The sequence below is a fragment of the Accipiter gentilis genome, chromosome 18, assembly GCF_929443795.1.
Source record: "Accipiter gentilis chromosome 18, bAccGen1.1, whole genome shotgun sequence".
Taxonomy (NCBI): Eukaryota; Metazoa; Chordata; class Aves; order Accipitriformes; family Accipitridae; genus Astur; species Astur gentilis.
This window is the reverse complement of record NC_064897.1, coordinates 22,229,241-22,244,984: the sequence shown is the minus strand read 5'-3', so window position 1 is coordinate 22,244,984 and position 15,744 is coordinate 22,229,241. Positions and strand designations below refer to the sequence as shown.

The following is a 15,744-nucleotide window of genomic DNA, read 5'->3' as shown; positions in this document are numbered from 1 at the left end:
TGCACTGGGAATAAAAATGCCCTACTAGCACCCACCTCAGTTCCGTTTACATCTCCGCAGGTAGCCTCGAATTTCCTACATGGAGTTACATGACAGGATCCTGCGAATACTGAGACTAGCAGGAGTCGGATTTCTTACATTCAGCCTTGTGTCTTGTGGTATGGCTGTGACTGTACTATGACTTTATTGCGGTACTGTACATCTTAGAAATGGGTATCGTCTTGGGTTAAAGCTGCTGAGAAACAATGAATCCAGCACATCCCTTGGTGTGTTGTTTCAGTGGTTAAATATTTCACAGTTAAAACCAGCTACACCTGATTTCAGACCTCAGTAAGTCTAAGTCGGCGCTTCACTTATTTGGTAACCATGTGGTTTTGTTTATGATTTAACCTGTCTTTGCTAGGTTAAAGTGTTGCTAGCAGTCAAGAATCTTTTCTGTATGTAAGCCCAGTATCAGTGCATTGCACAGTTAAATATCCTTCTGTATAGCCACAGAACTACAGTAGGAGCTTCTAAAATCTCTCCAGGTACATTTGATTGAGGGGGTGGAAGCAGGGGGAGGGGGGCTACATTTTTTTCAAAGAAATCTCTTTCTAACACTGTCAGTCCCCGTGGTTACTCCTGTGGCTGGAATCTGTCTCTTCCTGTTATGATTCCCTCATTTCTTCCCTGACTGAGTTTCCTTTAGTTCTTACCCCGTATGCTCTTCTCTTTCAGCTCTGTACTGCTCTCCCAGCTGCAGCTGTAACATCTCACCTGGTTACCAGCTTTATAGGAAGCAAATGCTAATGTTTATACCTAAGTTAAAAAGGTAACACAGAATCTGAGTGAGTATTTATTTTCTTAACAAGTAGATGAGGCTGAGGAAAGTGAATCTAAACATATTGATTAAGGAAGCACTTTGCAGAAAGCAGACCCTTAATCCAGTGTATGTTACCAGCCTTGTAAATAGCATAAAGTCAGTGTGCAATGGGTGACAGATGCGGAGTAACTGAACTGTGCAGTTTCTTGGCAGTTTATGTACATTATGACATTTGAAGTGTTGTATTTACATATGTGCTCACATAGTGAAGACATCCCAACTGAAAGACGTTAGTCCTTTGTAAGAGTTAAAATCCCACTGTGTTCAGTGCTACAGCAGGATCCAGATTCAGTTCTAGAAGACCAGAGGCATTCTTGTGTCTATTTTGTAGTAATGTTTACATTTTACAGGACACTACACTCAAAATGAAATATTAACAACACAGTTATGACCTTCTTATTTTACTGACTTAAAATCTGGGTCTGTTTTTAGTGCTATTTAACATGCTTCAGATTTCTAAGAGTACATATCTTTCATCTTACCAAAGTGCTAACTCAAAACCTTGAATTTTGCTTGAGTGGAGTGTACTGCATTGTGTCTATTACATAAAATTATATCCCTGTACAAGTAAGCAGGAGTTAGACGAAGGGGCAACTATCAAAGTCAGTGAATTTCATCAAACATATCAGGCCACCATTTATACCTCTCCACAGAAATTAATTTTGTCTTTATTAATATCCAGGCCTGCACTCACTTGAAGCAAAATGCAGAACTTGGAATTGAATGCAGTTGAATGGAAGTATTTTGGCACAATAGACAACTCATATGATGATACAAGTTGATCAAGCATGAGAAAAAGTATATTTATAGGTATCATCCTGGAATAAGGAGCTAGTACTCTCTTTTTACCTAAATTTAGTCCTTCTTCCCCATGAAGAGAGTGTAAAATCACTGAGCCTTTCAGCTGCATTCCCTTGTAGGAAAAGAGCTGGAGAAGTGAAATTGTACTTATATGTATAAAGTTATAATTCCAAAAATAAATAACAAAGCTATGTTTGTTAGGTGAGTACAGAACTGCTGGACAAAAGTGCAGCTTCTCCTATTAGTGGCAGAAGGACTGTAAATAACTTTGTGAAAAGCATAATCCTTTACTAACCCTCTCATGGTATGGTCACTTTCCCAATGAATCCACTGCCAACAGTGAAATGTGCACCTGGCAATCCTAATACCATATGTCAGGATCTGTGCTAAGATATGTTAATTTAAGTGATTAAGGATTAACAGCTTGTCCAACAGGTGCACCTTCATGTAGACTCTATCATTCAGCCAGGCATTCACTCAGAAAATGTCTCTTATTAATAAAGAACATTGAGGAAAAAAGCAGACAGTAGCTTCATGCAGTTGGCAAATCTCTTCCCTTTCTAATTCACATGCACCCAAATGATAGGGAGTGCATGTGCTGTGGTACAACAGCATGTAAATTCTGATTGGAAATGCTGGGGATATGAATAAAACTTCCAGCAAGTGTTGTCAGGATGGGATCTTTGTTGTCCACTAACAGACAGAAGCCTTGATACTGATCTTGGATATACCAGCTTGAATCTGAAGTAATTCCTCTGATTAATGTCATGGAGAATAGAATGTGCCCTACAGCTGCCGGTTTTCTTCAATAGTCAATGACCATTTATCATTAACTTCAAAAGGATCAAAACTAGGCCAGTATCACTTTCAAAACCCTCCTCTTCATATGTTTGCATGATATCTTAAAAGAAAAGCTATGTACAGAGAAGAGTTCCTGTGCTGGAATCTAACAAAGACCTGTTTATGTGAAAGATATGTCTAGCTGTTAGCATGCTGTAATGCATAACCATTGTTATACATGTAATTATTGTAACTGATCCAGTCATCTGCACACTGATATTCTTGATTAGACTGAATGTACGGATGATAAACTGTTTCTTTTCCCAAGAAATAAGATGGAGCAAGTCTCTGTAAAACAACAGCACTGAACTGGTATGTCAGCTTCCTTCGAATTTTAATGATTTCACCTGTTCTTCCATAATTCCTCAGTGCTCTGGCCATTTTCTGATATGTCATGATCTTGCGGTTTCCCTTTCTTTCTCCCCACAGCTCTGCAAGTTTCTCCTTGTTTTTGGAGACAAACTGGAAGACACCATTGGGCTTATCCACCCACTGGATGCAGTTTGCCATAGCTGGATCATACAGAGACTCATGGAGGTACTCAAACAGTCGAAGTTTTTTTCTACCTATTGAGAAATACAGTACAAAATGTCAGAACAGAACTTATACTTGTTTTAAAAGATGAGCAGTTGTCTTTTTCTGGAAGGGATCTTACAAGCAAAAGCATAGGTGAACCTAATACCCTGTCACAAATTAAAAGATCAGTATAAACTATTCAGTGGAAGACCAGCAACAGCAAATGAGATGATCGTTCTGAAACATGTACAGATCTGTGGTGACAGAAAAGGATTTGGTCATTAGAGTTTCAAGAGCACGTTATTTGGGGATCATGACATATATCTGGTGACTTCACTGTAGTGGTAGGACTCAGAAGCCACTTTCAGCAGTCTTCAGACACATGCCGCGCAGACGCATGGTCGAGGAACCCACTGCAGGAAATTACATCCTCAGACAGCGAGGGAAAGAGGTTCTGGAGAGCCAGTCTGAATGTTTTTGAATAAATGCTTTCCCTGCTTAATCAAAACTCAAAGCTTTTGAGATGACTCAGTTTTGTCAGGTTTGTTTCAGGACTGTTTAGGGAATGCAAGGTAGTCTGACACAAGAAAGCGTGAGTGGGTGAGTGAGGAGAGCAAGCTAGTTTTGAACAATAAACCTCACCTAGTCAAAAAGGAGCTAGACCTTCAGGTAGTCTGCAGTTTTGTGAAAAAGTGCAGAAGTGTCACCTTGCATTCCCATGGAGGATGAAGCAAGCTCAGTACTGCAATATTTGTCAGTTAACTAAGTGCTTCTCCCCACAGGCTCAGCTCTCAAACTTGAGTTTACTAGTGAAGCTTATTTAGTTTCACTTAGGTCTTGTGGATCCCTCTCTCTGAATTACTTCTAGTTCCCTTCGCAAAGTCAAGGGTGACCAAGAAGCTGCCATAAGGAGGAAGAATTTAAGATTATGAGACAAAGAGGAACATTTTGCAGAAAGCAGAGTCTATGCAGAAGAACGGCTTCCACTTTAACCAAAGTGGAAACAAGCAGCTGCACCTAAAGTTCATAAAGTCTTGTCTTGTGTGGCTATTTAAAACTAGGAACAGGGGAAAAGTAACAGTTGCTAAGGAACACTGAGGTCAAGCCAAGACATCTGTTAGGGATGACAGTAATTCTGCATCTGGTGATAAGGAAAGAGGAGAGAAGTGACAGTCAGACTAGGAAGAAGAAGAGCCTGAAATCAGAGGTACTTTCCAAAAAATTAATAAAATTTCATTATCTAAATAAAAATCGGCCTGTGACTAGAAGTACCTATTCTACTAGAAATACATGTAGTATTACCAAGATGAGAAGCTTAAAAGCAAACTGGTGAAGGACACTGCCTGATCACAGTAAACACTTCTTAGTAGGTGACCTCCTTAAGTCCCCTCCAACCTGAATTATCTTATAAACCTATGAACCTCTGGTAGAAAAAATAAGATCGGGGAAAATCCACACACTATTACGGACTGAGTCTCTGCTGGAAAACAGTAGTGTAGCCATGTCTGCAGCAGCATCTGATTTCATTCTGTCTGTCCTCTTTTTTCAGCTGTCATTTCTGGCCAAATTTTTATTTCTAGACACTTTCTAGACACATCGAGCTGATGTCTTGGTTTGAGAGGGCTTATTTGCTCTTATGTGTTAATGCAGCTATGTTACTAGAGCCCAGCTGTTATCACCAGTGCCACACAATGTGGATGCACCAGTTTGAGCTGGGGTTAGTTCACAGATCTTTATACTGCACCTCATTGCATAAGCTAGTGCGTAAATTCATTTTCAGGCCCTAACCATCAGTCTAAGCTAGCAGGCTAGTGTCTGCAGGTTTCTTATGTGGTCACTGGAGAGTGGCAGTTTCCTCCAGAAGGTCTTTCAGAGTGTCTGTATTAGATTTCTGTGCTGAATTGTCCTGAAGCAGCCTAATTGCCTCTGGGTGTGTCTAATTCAGATGCATTTCTGAAGTACCTCTCTTGATTGTCTCCACTCACCAAGCTTTAGTTCAGATCATGGAATGTCTTGACGTGCATGAATTGGACTCCTTTCAGAAGAGACCTAACTCAAAGGTGCTTTCCAGAAGCATGTCTAAGTCACTGCAGCTTTCAGAACTTGCAGCCAGCCTAGAGATTGCCCTAAATAAACCCTTGAGAAACGCTTTAAACACAGACTTTGGGTCCTCAGTATTGATTGTTTCATCTACAGATCTATTCCTAAAGGGCCACGCTACTTGCTAATGTACAGAAAACCTCTCATGTCTCAATAAGAAGCCAGGAGGACTAAATTTATTTAGGTATAGTGGAAATAGTCCCACAAGTCACAGTTTCTGGCAGGAATATCACCATGGACACAAAGAACCCGTAAGAGGACACAACCCCCCGCCATAAGAATAGTCAGTCATTCTGAAAAATTATGCAGTATCTGAAAATTTATGTCTTCTGGAAAAGAACATTGATAATAATGTAAAAGAAATATGAAACAGGAAATGAAGTTTAAGAGAGCAGTAACAACTGAAGGTGAATCCAGATACTGACATGTAAAATTCCCCAGTGCAACACTGGGTAAGACTTAGAAAAGCAACATTCTGGATTGAAAGGTTTTTCTTTGCAATAGTGAATTTCAAGTATTAGAACTACAGAACTTAAAAGCAGAGGCTACTCTCTTCCCATCGCCCCAAGGAATTTGTAATAGTAGTAGTAGTAGTAGTAGTAGTAGTTGCTATTGAGCAACATAAACCACAGTGTTCAGCATCAATAGGAAGAGATGATACCAAAAACTGACAACATGTGGTTAAAGTTGAGAGCAGGGGATTTCAAAAAGCAGCAAAACCAGGAAGCTACTCAAAAAGACCCCACGGTCAAAAGTAGGTACAACAGCTCAGAGTGGAAGCTGTGGAAATCTTATCTAGCAGAGTCATAGAAAGGATCCTGAGTCCCAAACAAAAACCAAAGAATGAATGCAGTAACAAAAGAAGTACTGTAATGAACAAAGTCACCCGACCTATTCTTTGCAAAATAGATATCTACTCAAGCAAAGACAACCAAAAGGACCACAAAAATAGCTATAAAAATGCACACTGGAAGTGACAAAAGCTAAGAGGTAATCTGAAAAGTAAACAAAGGCATAAAATCAGGTGCAATAATATTGATGTATGTGAAAAACCTTCAAGAAAACCACTCCTTGTTGGACCACATGAAATAAAGTAAGCTATTAAAGTGGATAAAGACATTATTGACAGCTAGATTTACTTCTTTGTGTCAGACTTCATCCCAGATGATTTGGAGTGAAACACATCTCTGGTTTGTTTTTCCATGTACTAAACAAGAGGACAGAATAAGATGATAACACATGTATCTTACCTTATGAGATTTAGCAGATAGGAATTGAACACTAGCAGTTGTATTCTAGTTACCGTTAAATGTTAACTTATTTTTTCCCGTTAAAAGTAACAAAAATTAGGAAAAAGAGAAAGCATAATTTGCCAGGAGATTTTTTGAAGTAACATAATGTACATATCAAGATATGCTCTTTCTACACACCTTTCCCTGCTTTTGGCTGGCCAGCAGCAGCATGCATCACTTGGCTTTCTGGAGTATTCTGCAGCGTATGGTAGACAGTCTCATCCGCATAAAAATCCACTGCACTGTTCTTCAAGAATTAAGACAAAGAAGAGTTACTAATAGAGTACATTCTCTGAGGGAAAAGAAACTTGTAGTACTTAATTGCCTGAAGCCTTCAAAATGCAGCCTTTCATCACCTCAGCCATGGAAGACTTTTCTCAGCCACGGAGACATGCAGTGTGCTGTACCAGTAATAATAAGCAGCACTGATTTGTGTCCAGGGGGAAGGGCTGCCCACGAGGGGAGGTATGAGAGGGAAAACAGAGTAATTGCCTCACTCTGGACCTTCAGCCCTTCTGCTTGAGGCAGAGGAGCAACAGTAGACTCTGTTTCCAGAGTTAGTAAAAAAGCCAACAGCCACCTGGACAGTGGCCCCTACAGACTCTGTAGCTCCTGTGTCATGTTGTCGCTGATCTGCTCGTTGAAAACGGGCTTTTACGGAATCTGTTTACCTGAAATTATCTCCCACGCAATATTAATTTTCCATCACTCCTGGAAGCCACACTCCCAGTGTTTTTAAGAATGAATATGGACTCTGCAGGCTGAAGCTGAGCTCAGAGTTCAGACAATGCTAGTCTTCCCAGCACTCTTAGAGGAAAATGCTGTTGAAGAAATCAAAGGCGCGGTACTTTCTCACAGCAGCAGAAGCTGTGCGGAGGTTGGAAGTTGTTCTTCTCTGCTTGTTGCCAGGTAATAGCGAGAAGCCCTTTTCCCTATCGTACTAGTAGATTGGTTTGTTAGTTGTCATGTTACATGATGAACCACAGAAGAGCACCAGAGGCAAACAGCTGACTCCTAAAAAGAGACTATTAAACATGTTTTGCAAATATTTCCCAAGGCAGTTGAATCTGAATCATGCCTGGGCAGACCAAATTTCTGTTAGAGTCAGTATAATGATTTGTACTGGAAATCACAAATGGGCAGCCAATTTTCCATTTATGTCTGACTCTGTTATTAGTAATCAGTTCACTTACAATCACGTTTCGCCAGGTATACCCTTGGTCCTCTGTAGATGGTGCTGCAGAGTAGCTAGGACTTGCTCGGAGGTGGTGGTGATGGTTGAGCGCGGTCAGGCAATTTTTATAACCTGAGAATTAGGAGGATGGAGTGAAACCTGAGTGAGTAAAAGGGAGAGAAGAAGGGGAAAAAAACCAGCAGCAAACAGTCTAACATGCTGCTGGGTCTGTCAAAAAGCATTTATCTTATGGCTGCCTTCTCGATAATAAAGTCTCCAGAGCCAAGATGTTTCATATCAGCAGGTTATCCAACATAATCTGTACTGTTGCTGTTAATTGCACCCTTGGGCTGGTTTTGTTTGCCTTCATGATGACAAGCAATATTTGTTAAGACAAAATGTCAGATATTTCGTAGTGTCGTGAAGTAGTTTGGTTACTAGAAAAAGGAGGGCCAAACAGATCACCAAACATAATGAATAGAATAATTATAGACTACTATACTGCATGTATTAGAAAAAGGAATGTCACACAGTTCTGCAGGCCATTAGTACAATGCAAGTCAGAGTCTCCAACTGTGAATGAAGTGAAGGAGCATCAGAGCATCTGCAGTGCCTAAAAGAACGACACCGAAGGAACCCAAGACCTTAGGATGTTTAAAAGAAGCAAAGGCGAAGACCGGACTGAGGCACTTGGAATAAATTACGCACTGCACGTGGTCAGAAAAATATTTTGGAGGGTACATCTATTGCAAGTGGAAATGTGGCTGCAGCTGTGGGACATACTAACCACTGTGTTGCAAGTGTTTTATACCTTTCTCCATCGGCCCTAACAACAGATACAGGCAAGAACATTGCAAGTAATTAGTATAGTGGATCCTTCAGCATGTGTAAATTAACAATGCAGTGGAGCCAAAAATTTATTAACAAAAGCTGAAGATATGGCCCAAGAGGTCTTATTTACATTTCAGTATATAATAGATAATATGTAAATAAACTTCCTCGTATGAAATTCATTCCACACAAAAGACAATAGATATTTTGTTCTGAACTTAGGGGGTTTGTGATGTAGCCTCCTATTTTCCTTTCATTTCTGTTTATAATGTAAAAACAGCAAACACAGATCTTAAATTTTATATTCATTTAATTGCCAAAACCTTGCCTGAACTGGAACAATTTACAGCTTTCCTGTATTTTAAGTTTTGTAAAGTATAAAATGCTTGAAGCCAAGAAAAACACTTTTCTATTAATTATCCAGACTCAAACTATCATTTCTACATAAAAATATTTAAAATGTATATTTTAATGTAAAAAAAAGCAATTGTGGAAATTAATTTCACCTGTTGGATTTGTGGTCTTTTTTTCTTTTTTTTTTCCCCCCACTGGAATTCATTGTTATTATGAGCTTATTCGGAGCATAACAGAAGGGCATTTTTCAATTAAAACATTAAAACTGGAAAATGGCTGTTGCACTGTGGTCATATATCCTCTGATTATAGGAAATCTGGGCTCAGTGCACCTCAGCTAGTACTGAGGAGAAGGTAGAAGAGGGCACTGTCCAAGAGTTTCCCCATGCTGTGACACAGCAGATGCACACCACACTGGGCAGTACTAATGGAGGGGCAGAAAAACTCCAAATATTCTTCCCCCTTTTCATCCTCCCAACATACCCCTCTGCTGTCCATTAATCCACCTCTGGGAAATTAATCTCCCACCTATGTGCATCAAGATGTACTTTCCTGTAAAAATACAAAGTGGTAGATGAAATGGAATAATGGTCTTTTTTACCTGGTGAATACTGCATTTCTCTGTCAGAGTGCTGCTGCAGTACTTCTAGCGCATCTTCGAAAGCCTGGCCCAGTACGTCTTGGTCAGGAAAACTCTGCAAGAACATTTTTCTGTTGGGAGCCAGGAAAGACCAGGCTGGTTCTTTCAACATTGTCAGTCAGAAAATCCCAAATAAATACAGTGATTATAGAGAATATACATCCTCCTGGAATATGTATTTTGCAGGCACTGAGGCATTACCGTAATTGTTTACTATTATAAGAAAGTTCTCACTCCTCTGAGAAGTCTCTTTGAGGTCAGTGGGACAACTCACACGGGTAACATTACTCACTGGTGCAAATGTTTCAAGGTTCATTTCCTTAATTTGCAGCAGAAGTTTACATAAAGGGTGTTACTGTTATTGGAGTGTTTTATAGTATGTAATACAGAGGTACGCGTCACTTGTGTAACATGATTTATGAAGCTAAAGTTATCACTCAATAACACTGACATGACAAAAATTGTTACACACAAGTTACGGAGCGGTTATGCAGAGAAAATGCTATACTATCCCATTATAGAAAGCCCAATGTGGATTTTCAGAAAACTGTTTATTATCATTTTACTACACCTTGTTCTAAAAAGCAAAAAAATCCCCCAAATCTGAATGTGCCTAAGAGTTTTCTGTAGCATATCTGAAGCACTAGATAATGAAAGAGAATAAAGGCATTGTAAACTTACCATTATTTGGATATCAAAACTTGAATCCTGTTTAAAATAAACAATATTTTTAAAATGTATGTTTCAAAATAGGTAATAATTCTCTCAGTATAAATAAAACTAACTAAATGAAATAACTCTGTATTTCCAGTGATGAGATGAAACGTATGTAATAACACAGATAAAAGTAATTTAGGATTAGAAAGTGATATTTTAATGCAATTATATACTTGCAACATTTTATTTTGTTTTTTAAATTCATATTATTTTTCCTTACTAGTTTCCAGTTTCATTAATACTGTAACTTTTAGATTATTATCCACATCATTGTAAACACATTTTTTACAGACACTATGAAGTGAAAATGTGTTATTGCTGACATTCAGTCTCAGTTAGTACAACTACTAATTTCCAAAAGAAAATACTGACCTGAATTAAACGCAAGTGTTTAAGTCCCTTTGGTTTGCAGACACAGTTGAAACAAGCTTAGGGTTTTTTCATAATGCAGATAAATATACATAAACCCTCAGACTAATTGTGAGTTCCAGAAGCAAATTTGATTGTTTAGTAAACAGTATGAATAGACATATTTGCAGCCAGTTTAAGATGGATTATACTTTATATGCAACATTACTTAGAAACAATTCCTCAATACCTCTTTTTTATTTATATTTGTTACAGACTACAATAATCAGCTTTTATCGCCTTGCAGGTTTTTTCCTGTTCTCATTTACATTGTTATTTCAGAATTGTAAATTTAATAATAAATCTATCAGTATTTTTACATAGTAAGTGTTTGATTATAACCTCTTGAAAATACTGGGCATTTTGGCAGTGATTTCAGCAGTTGCAAGATTGGTGTCTGTGTGATGCTTTAAAATGCAAAGGAGAGACGAGATACATAAATGTAAATAAGTAAGAATTTTATCCAAGACTAACCATGAATGTTCTGACCTGGTAATTATGCCTCAGATAAGTATGTTAAAAAGTACTGTCAAAATCTGTAAAAGTTTTTTTTAAATTTTGGTGACCACGCATACATGGTGAAATTCTGGTGATTCGGTAAATTGACCTCACTGAAGTCAATGGGATTTTTCTCTTTAACTTCAGTGCAGCAAGCATTTCAATAAACGGATCTTATTCTAAAGCCCGAATTGACCACATTAATCCTTTAGCTGCAATGGTGGCCACAGATTCTTGGGGTACAGAGCTGTAGAAATGAAAGACATGAATCTCCTTTTTAAAGATCCTCATACTGTGTTCCCCTAATATTTAGTAATTCACTTTCCTTAAATTGCTTTTGTCTAACTCAAACTCCAAACTGATACTTGGTAACCTTGACGGAACATCTACTGTTGATGCCTTTCAAAGCCTAAAATGTGCAAGTATCAACAAGGTACTGTTGAATGGTCATACCATTTACACAAGCTGAATTCATGCCAAAAAAGAAAAAAATCACACCTTAAGTAAGTTTAAAAAAAAGTCTGGACACTTACCTAGAATTTCAGTTCCACACGCAAGACACGAATCTGTCTGGTTTCATAAATAAATGAAAGACTGAGTTCCCACAGCAATGGGCTGGCAAAGGGGCTGCATTAAATAGCTGATTTTAGGGAAGTGTTTTGGCTAGGGATTTTTTCGAGAGTAAAGGTATAGTAAACGGCTAGCATGGCCCTTCATTCTGCACAAAAGAAGGGTGATTTATACTGATACAAAATACAATGAAATGTTTTAACTATTGCTCAAAACATGCAGATTCTAAGCACTGGGAGAGATTCCTTTTGGCTATGGCACATCCTAACAAAACTGTCACCATTATGGTATGTCTAGGGCAAAACCCTACATCCCTCATCCATCCCATATAGACTGCAGTGGACTTTGAGGTTTTATCTGAACCTCCTGCTTAGCTCGGTGTAAGAAGCAGATCAAACTAGACCTCAGAATAAGAGTCTGAGGGTATTTCAGAACTCTGCTTCAAAGCTCATGTTTGCAGCCCAGGCCCAGCCCTGAAGCATTTACTGAAGTATTCAGTAAAGATTCAGACAAGTTGTAATTGCTAATTTGCCACACACTTTCTGAGCAGCTACAAGCCATGATGTTGCATCCTACGGAATGAGAACTCTATGTTTTTCAGTACAAAAACTCTTATTGCTGACATAATCTACCTCGTGCTGTAGCTCTTTGCAGCCAAGTCTTTCAGAGGCACATTTTACAACATTTCCTCAGCATTTGTCATGAAACTGCTGTAAAATAGTAATCGCCTCTTACAGTATTTATCTATACTCCCTCAACCAAGAACCATAGTCAAGAACTAGCCTGGTTATGAATGCTGGCTGAGTGGAAGAAATTTGAAGCCAAATTTAGCATCAACCATTTCTGCTGGTTTCAGTTGCAAGCTGCCTTTTCAAAATTTGCACCAAGAAGTTTCAGAATATCTTCTTTTAGTGTTTTTTTGAACTACAAGTTCCATTTTGTAGCACTTCTCTGGCGTGACTTGGGCTTATAAAGGAAAATTAACCTGCAACTGTGCTCTTGAAACATCACATTGTGACTCAGCACTGATTGCAGGCCAAAATACGGTTACACAGTTAACTTCCTTTCTACATGCAGTTACTTTGCAACACGAAAAAAGCATAGAAATCATGGTTCAGTTCTTTCCTGAAGTAGAAGTATGGAACGGATTTAAAATTACGAATGAGCTTCAAGATCCCTCCTGAGTGCCTTCCCAGTAAGTGATGACCTAATAGGCCCCTGATGATGCAATCTGACCTGCCTACTCTTCCATCTCTACCTGAAGCTGGGCAGTCCTGTTCTCCCCACTTATCCTGGTCATGAAACTGGAGGGGCGGCCACTGTGGAGCAGGTCAGGGCTGTCCTGAGCTGGTCACAGCCGATTCCAGCTGGCTCCGCAACGGACCCACCACGTGCCAAAGCGGAGCCCGTCAGACGCGTGTGCGGTGCCTCTGTGAAAACATACTGAGGAAAGGGCAGAAAATGCCAAAGGGGGGGAGACAAACCTTGGGAGGGGACACCAGAGGGGACAAGGAGGGAAGGAGGTGACAAGGAGAGAAACAGGGGCATGAGGGGAGGGTAAGGTCAGAGGAGTCCCCAAAGGGACTGTGGCCCGTAGAGGGACCACGCTGGAGCAGAGTAATGAAATGAGTAAGAAGGAAGCAGAAGCGGAAGAAAAGGGTGAGAAACAAGGAGAGGCAGAGAGAAACCACCACGTCCTGACCCCAAACCCCTGTGCCACTCATGGCCTCACTGAAGATACCGAGTGTAATCTGTGGAGATAACAAGAGGGGAGGAGATGTGTCTGGAGCGCAGCTGAGCCTGGGAAAGGGGAAGGAAAGATGTTTTAATGTTTGTCTTCTTTGCTTCCCAATACCCGAATCAGCAACTAAATGTATTAAGGCAATAAATTAAGTTATATTCCCAAAGTGTGTGAGCAGCTGCGTGGGTGTGTGACTGCTGGCCGGGACCAACACACCCCAGTAGTAAAAGAGGGTGAAGGTCAAGAGATTAAAGCTAATGGTTTTAACACCATTAAAATGATCAATCTTCCTAAATCAAATTGGTCGATCAGAATGTTCTCATTTCAAACAAGAGGCTACACCATAAGGCAGGTCAGCAAAAGGTTTGTTTTCCAAGGAAATGTGAAGGTGCCGTACGTAGCACAAATGCACAGCATGAAAACAAGAGTAAATGCTGTCTTACAAGATAGATTTAAGCTCTGTAACCCATCTGTACATCGCATCTTTGGTCTGTCACACGCTCAGGGCAAGGGCTCCGGCTACCTCCCTGGGAAGCCTGGAAGGGTTTGGAAGAGGCAGAGTAAGGTCCAGCGCAGGGCTGTCAGCTAACACTGACCGCTCACATCTCAACAAATCACAGTACAGGCAAGGCAGGCAGCACGTTGGCCTCTGCCGAGAAATGTTATTACAGAAGAAAGCCTGCTTTGATTTTTGCATTGGATGGGAAGATGGATTCCAGATAAAAAGTCTGAGAAAGACAACTTACTATTCATGTTTTAATGTCTCAAAAATTGATGTGCCTGATATCAAAATTTGAATATCAGTTAGAAACCACAACATCAAGTTCTTCTCCTGCTTCCATGTTTTAAAAATAAACTTTCAACAACAGAACGATTGTTTAAGTTTCAGAACTTTCTTTCATCCTTGCTTGGCACTGAAAGCTACTTCACAGTAATGGTACAGTACAAGCATTTTCACCCCTCTGAATAAAAAAACAGAACTAAATAATGTAATACAGCACTTGCTGGAAGGCATGAGAAAGCATAAAGACTCTTGCATGAGGCGTTGCTCACATGTAGAATAAAAAACAGTCTCTCCCTTCCTAAAAGAATGTAAAACTTGAAGTGGCAAGTTTTCTCACCAGGCATTTGTAGATTTCTCAGATTTTTTTTGAATGTCAGGCAATTTGTCACTCTCCAAATAGCACAGATAGACCACTCATGACAGAAGGCACTTCATATAAAAAACCCCAATTGGTTCTAGAAAGGATTCTGTCACAGGGAGTCATTTGCCCATGCATAACAGACTGCCTACCAGCTCAACGATCTCCAGAAATTAGAAATTGGTGAATGTTACAGCCACAGAGAGCTTCTGTGCTTACATACTTGTTCTGGCCCTTGGCAGATTCCTTTGCCACCCTTCTTCTGGCCACGCAGCTCTGTAATAATTTTTGTCATGAATCCTCATGGGCACATGAGGATTCACAATAATTACACGACCACAGATGCTGTCTTCCTGAAAGTGGAAGGGTTGAGAGATTACATGCCTGTGCTCACCTCCTGAGTCTAACCATGCTGACCAGTGAATTTTCAAATCTCTGCCTTCATGCCGCTTCTGGTCCGCTCCATTCAAGGTTCAAAGGAAACTGGGAAGTTTCTTGCAGCAGGGATGCAGCCTTTTCTCTACACAGCAAAAACAGGGATCAACACAAAGAGAGCTGTCTTCTTTTACATGTAGAGTGCAGTGACAATCCAGGCGTGAGCGTTTCTCAGTGAATCAGTCTGCAATCTGAACTTCAAATTAGTGGGCTCAGAAAATGCCTGAATTCACATTCCCAGCCCTAGAATACATTGAAAACTCTCTTTAAAAAACCCCAAAACACCAAACACACACAAAAAGGAAATATATGTTGCTTAGTACCAGCCTAAGTACTATTGTTTACCATGATTTTGGTCAGATAATTTAGTGTAGAATACATACAGAAAAAAAACCTGAAAGGGAACATAAAAACCAAAAACACAATTATGGCATCATAGCATATAAGCAAATCAGATGACGAAACTGTGTCAAACAATTCCATTTGTGTTGGGAGACTTTAGTCTCTGCATTTCAACAAACATGATCATTTATTCAAATATCGGAAGATGAGGATATACCATAAGTTCAAACTCTTCACTTGCCTCACAAATCATTCTACAAATGGCAAACTCTCTGCAATACAAAATATAGACTTTTATTGTAATTGGTGGAGTTACAGTATTGGTTCCTTAGCTGGTGGAAATTGGTACAGAGCCACCAAAGCGAAGGACCACTGATGATTTGTACAGACAGAGGTTCTGGCTCATAGTTGACACTAGTATTATTTTCAGTACAGTAAGGGGAAACTTGCTGTGCCAGCACTAATGTTGCACATTCTTCCCT

The 15,744-nt window shown here is 39.7% G+C and overlaps 1 protein-coding gene across 3 annotated transcripts; it reads right to left on the bottom strand.

Annotated features, from left to right (window-relative positions):
• Positions 1 to 1,484: 1,484 nt before the first annotated feature.
• Positions 1,485 to 12,885, bottom strand: SPIC (Spi-C transcription factor). Of its 3 annotated transcripts, XM_049821821.1 has the most exons (7): positions 12,861 to 12,885; positions 11,566 to 11,659; positions 10,091 to 10,117; positions 9,371 to 9,464; positions 7,605 to 7,717; positions 6,550 to 6,658; positions 1,485 to 3,069 (listed from the first exon to the last, which is right to left on the bottom strand). In XM_049821821.1, exons 3-7 carry the CDS (start codon positions 10,091 to 10,093, stop codon positions 2,642 to 2,644), a joined length of 747 nt encoding a protein of 248 aa, XP_049677778.1. In that variant the 5' UTR covers positions 10,094 to 10,117; positions 11,566 to 11,659; positions 12,861 to 12,885; the 3' UTR covers positions 1,485 to 2,641. The 3 variants fall into 3 exon arrangements, with proteins under 3 accessions (XP_049677778.1, XP_049677779.1, XP_049677777.1); XM_049821822.1 differs by lacking the exon at positions 12,861 to 12,885 and having other exon boundaries at positions 11,566 to 11,746; XM_049821820.1 differs by lacking the exons at positions 10,091 to 10,117; positions 11,566 to 11,659; positions 12,861 to 12,885 and having other exon boundaries at positions 9,371 to 9,521.
• Positions 12,886 to 15,744: the final 2,859 nt, after the last annotated feature.

Bases quoted from the DNA above. Each gene is read 5' to 3' on its own strand.
- SPIC (XM_049821820.1), bottom strand. From the start codon at position 9,521: ATGTTGAAAGAACCAGCCTGGTCTTTCCTGGCTCCCAACAGAAAAATG. The intron at 6,659-7,604 runs GTAAGTGAACTG...TAATTCTTGAAG, and splicing joins ATACCTGGCGAAACGTGATT to AACAGTGCAGTGGATTTTTA. The intron at 3,070-6,549 runs GTGTGTAGAAAG...ATTTCTCAATAG, and splicing joins CCAGCCAAAAGCAGGGAAAG to GTAGAAAAAAACTTCGACTG.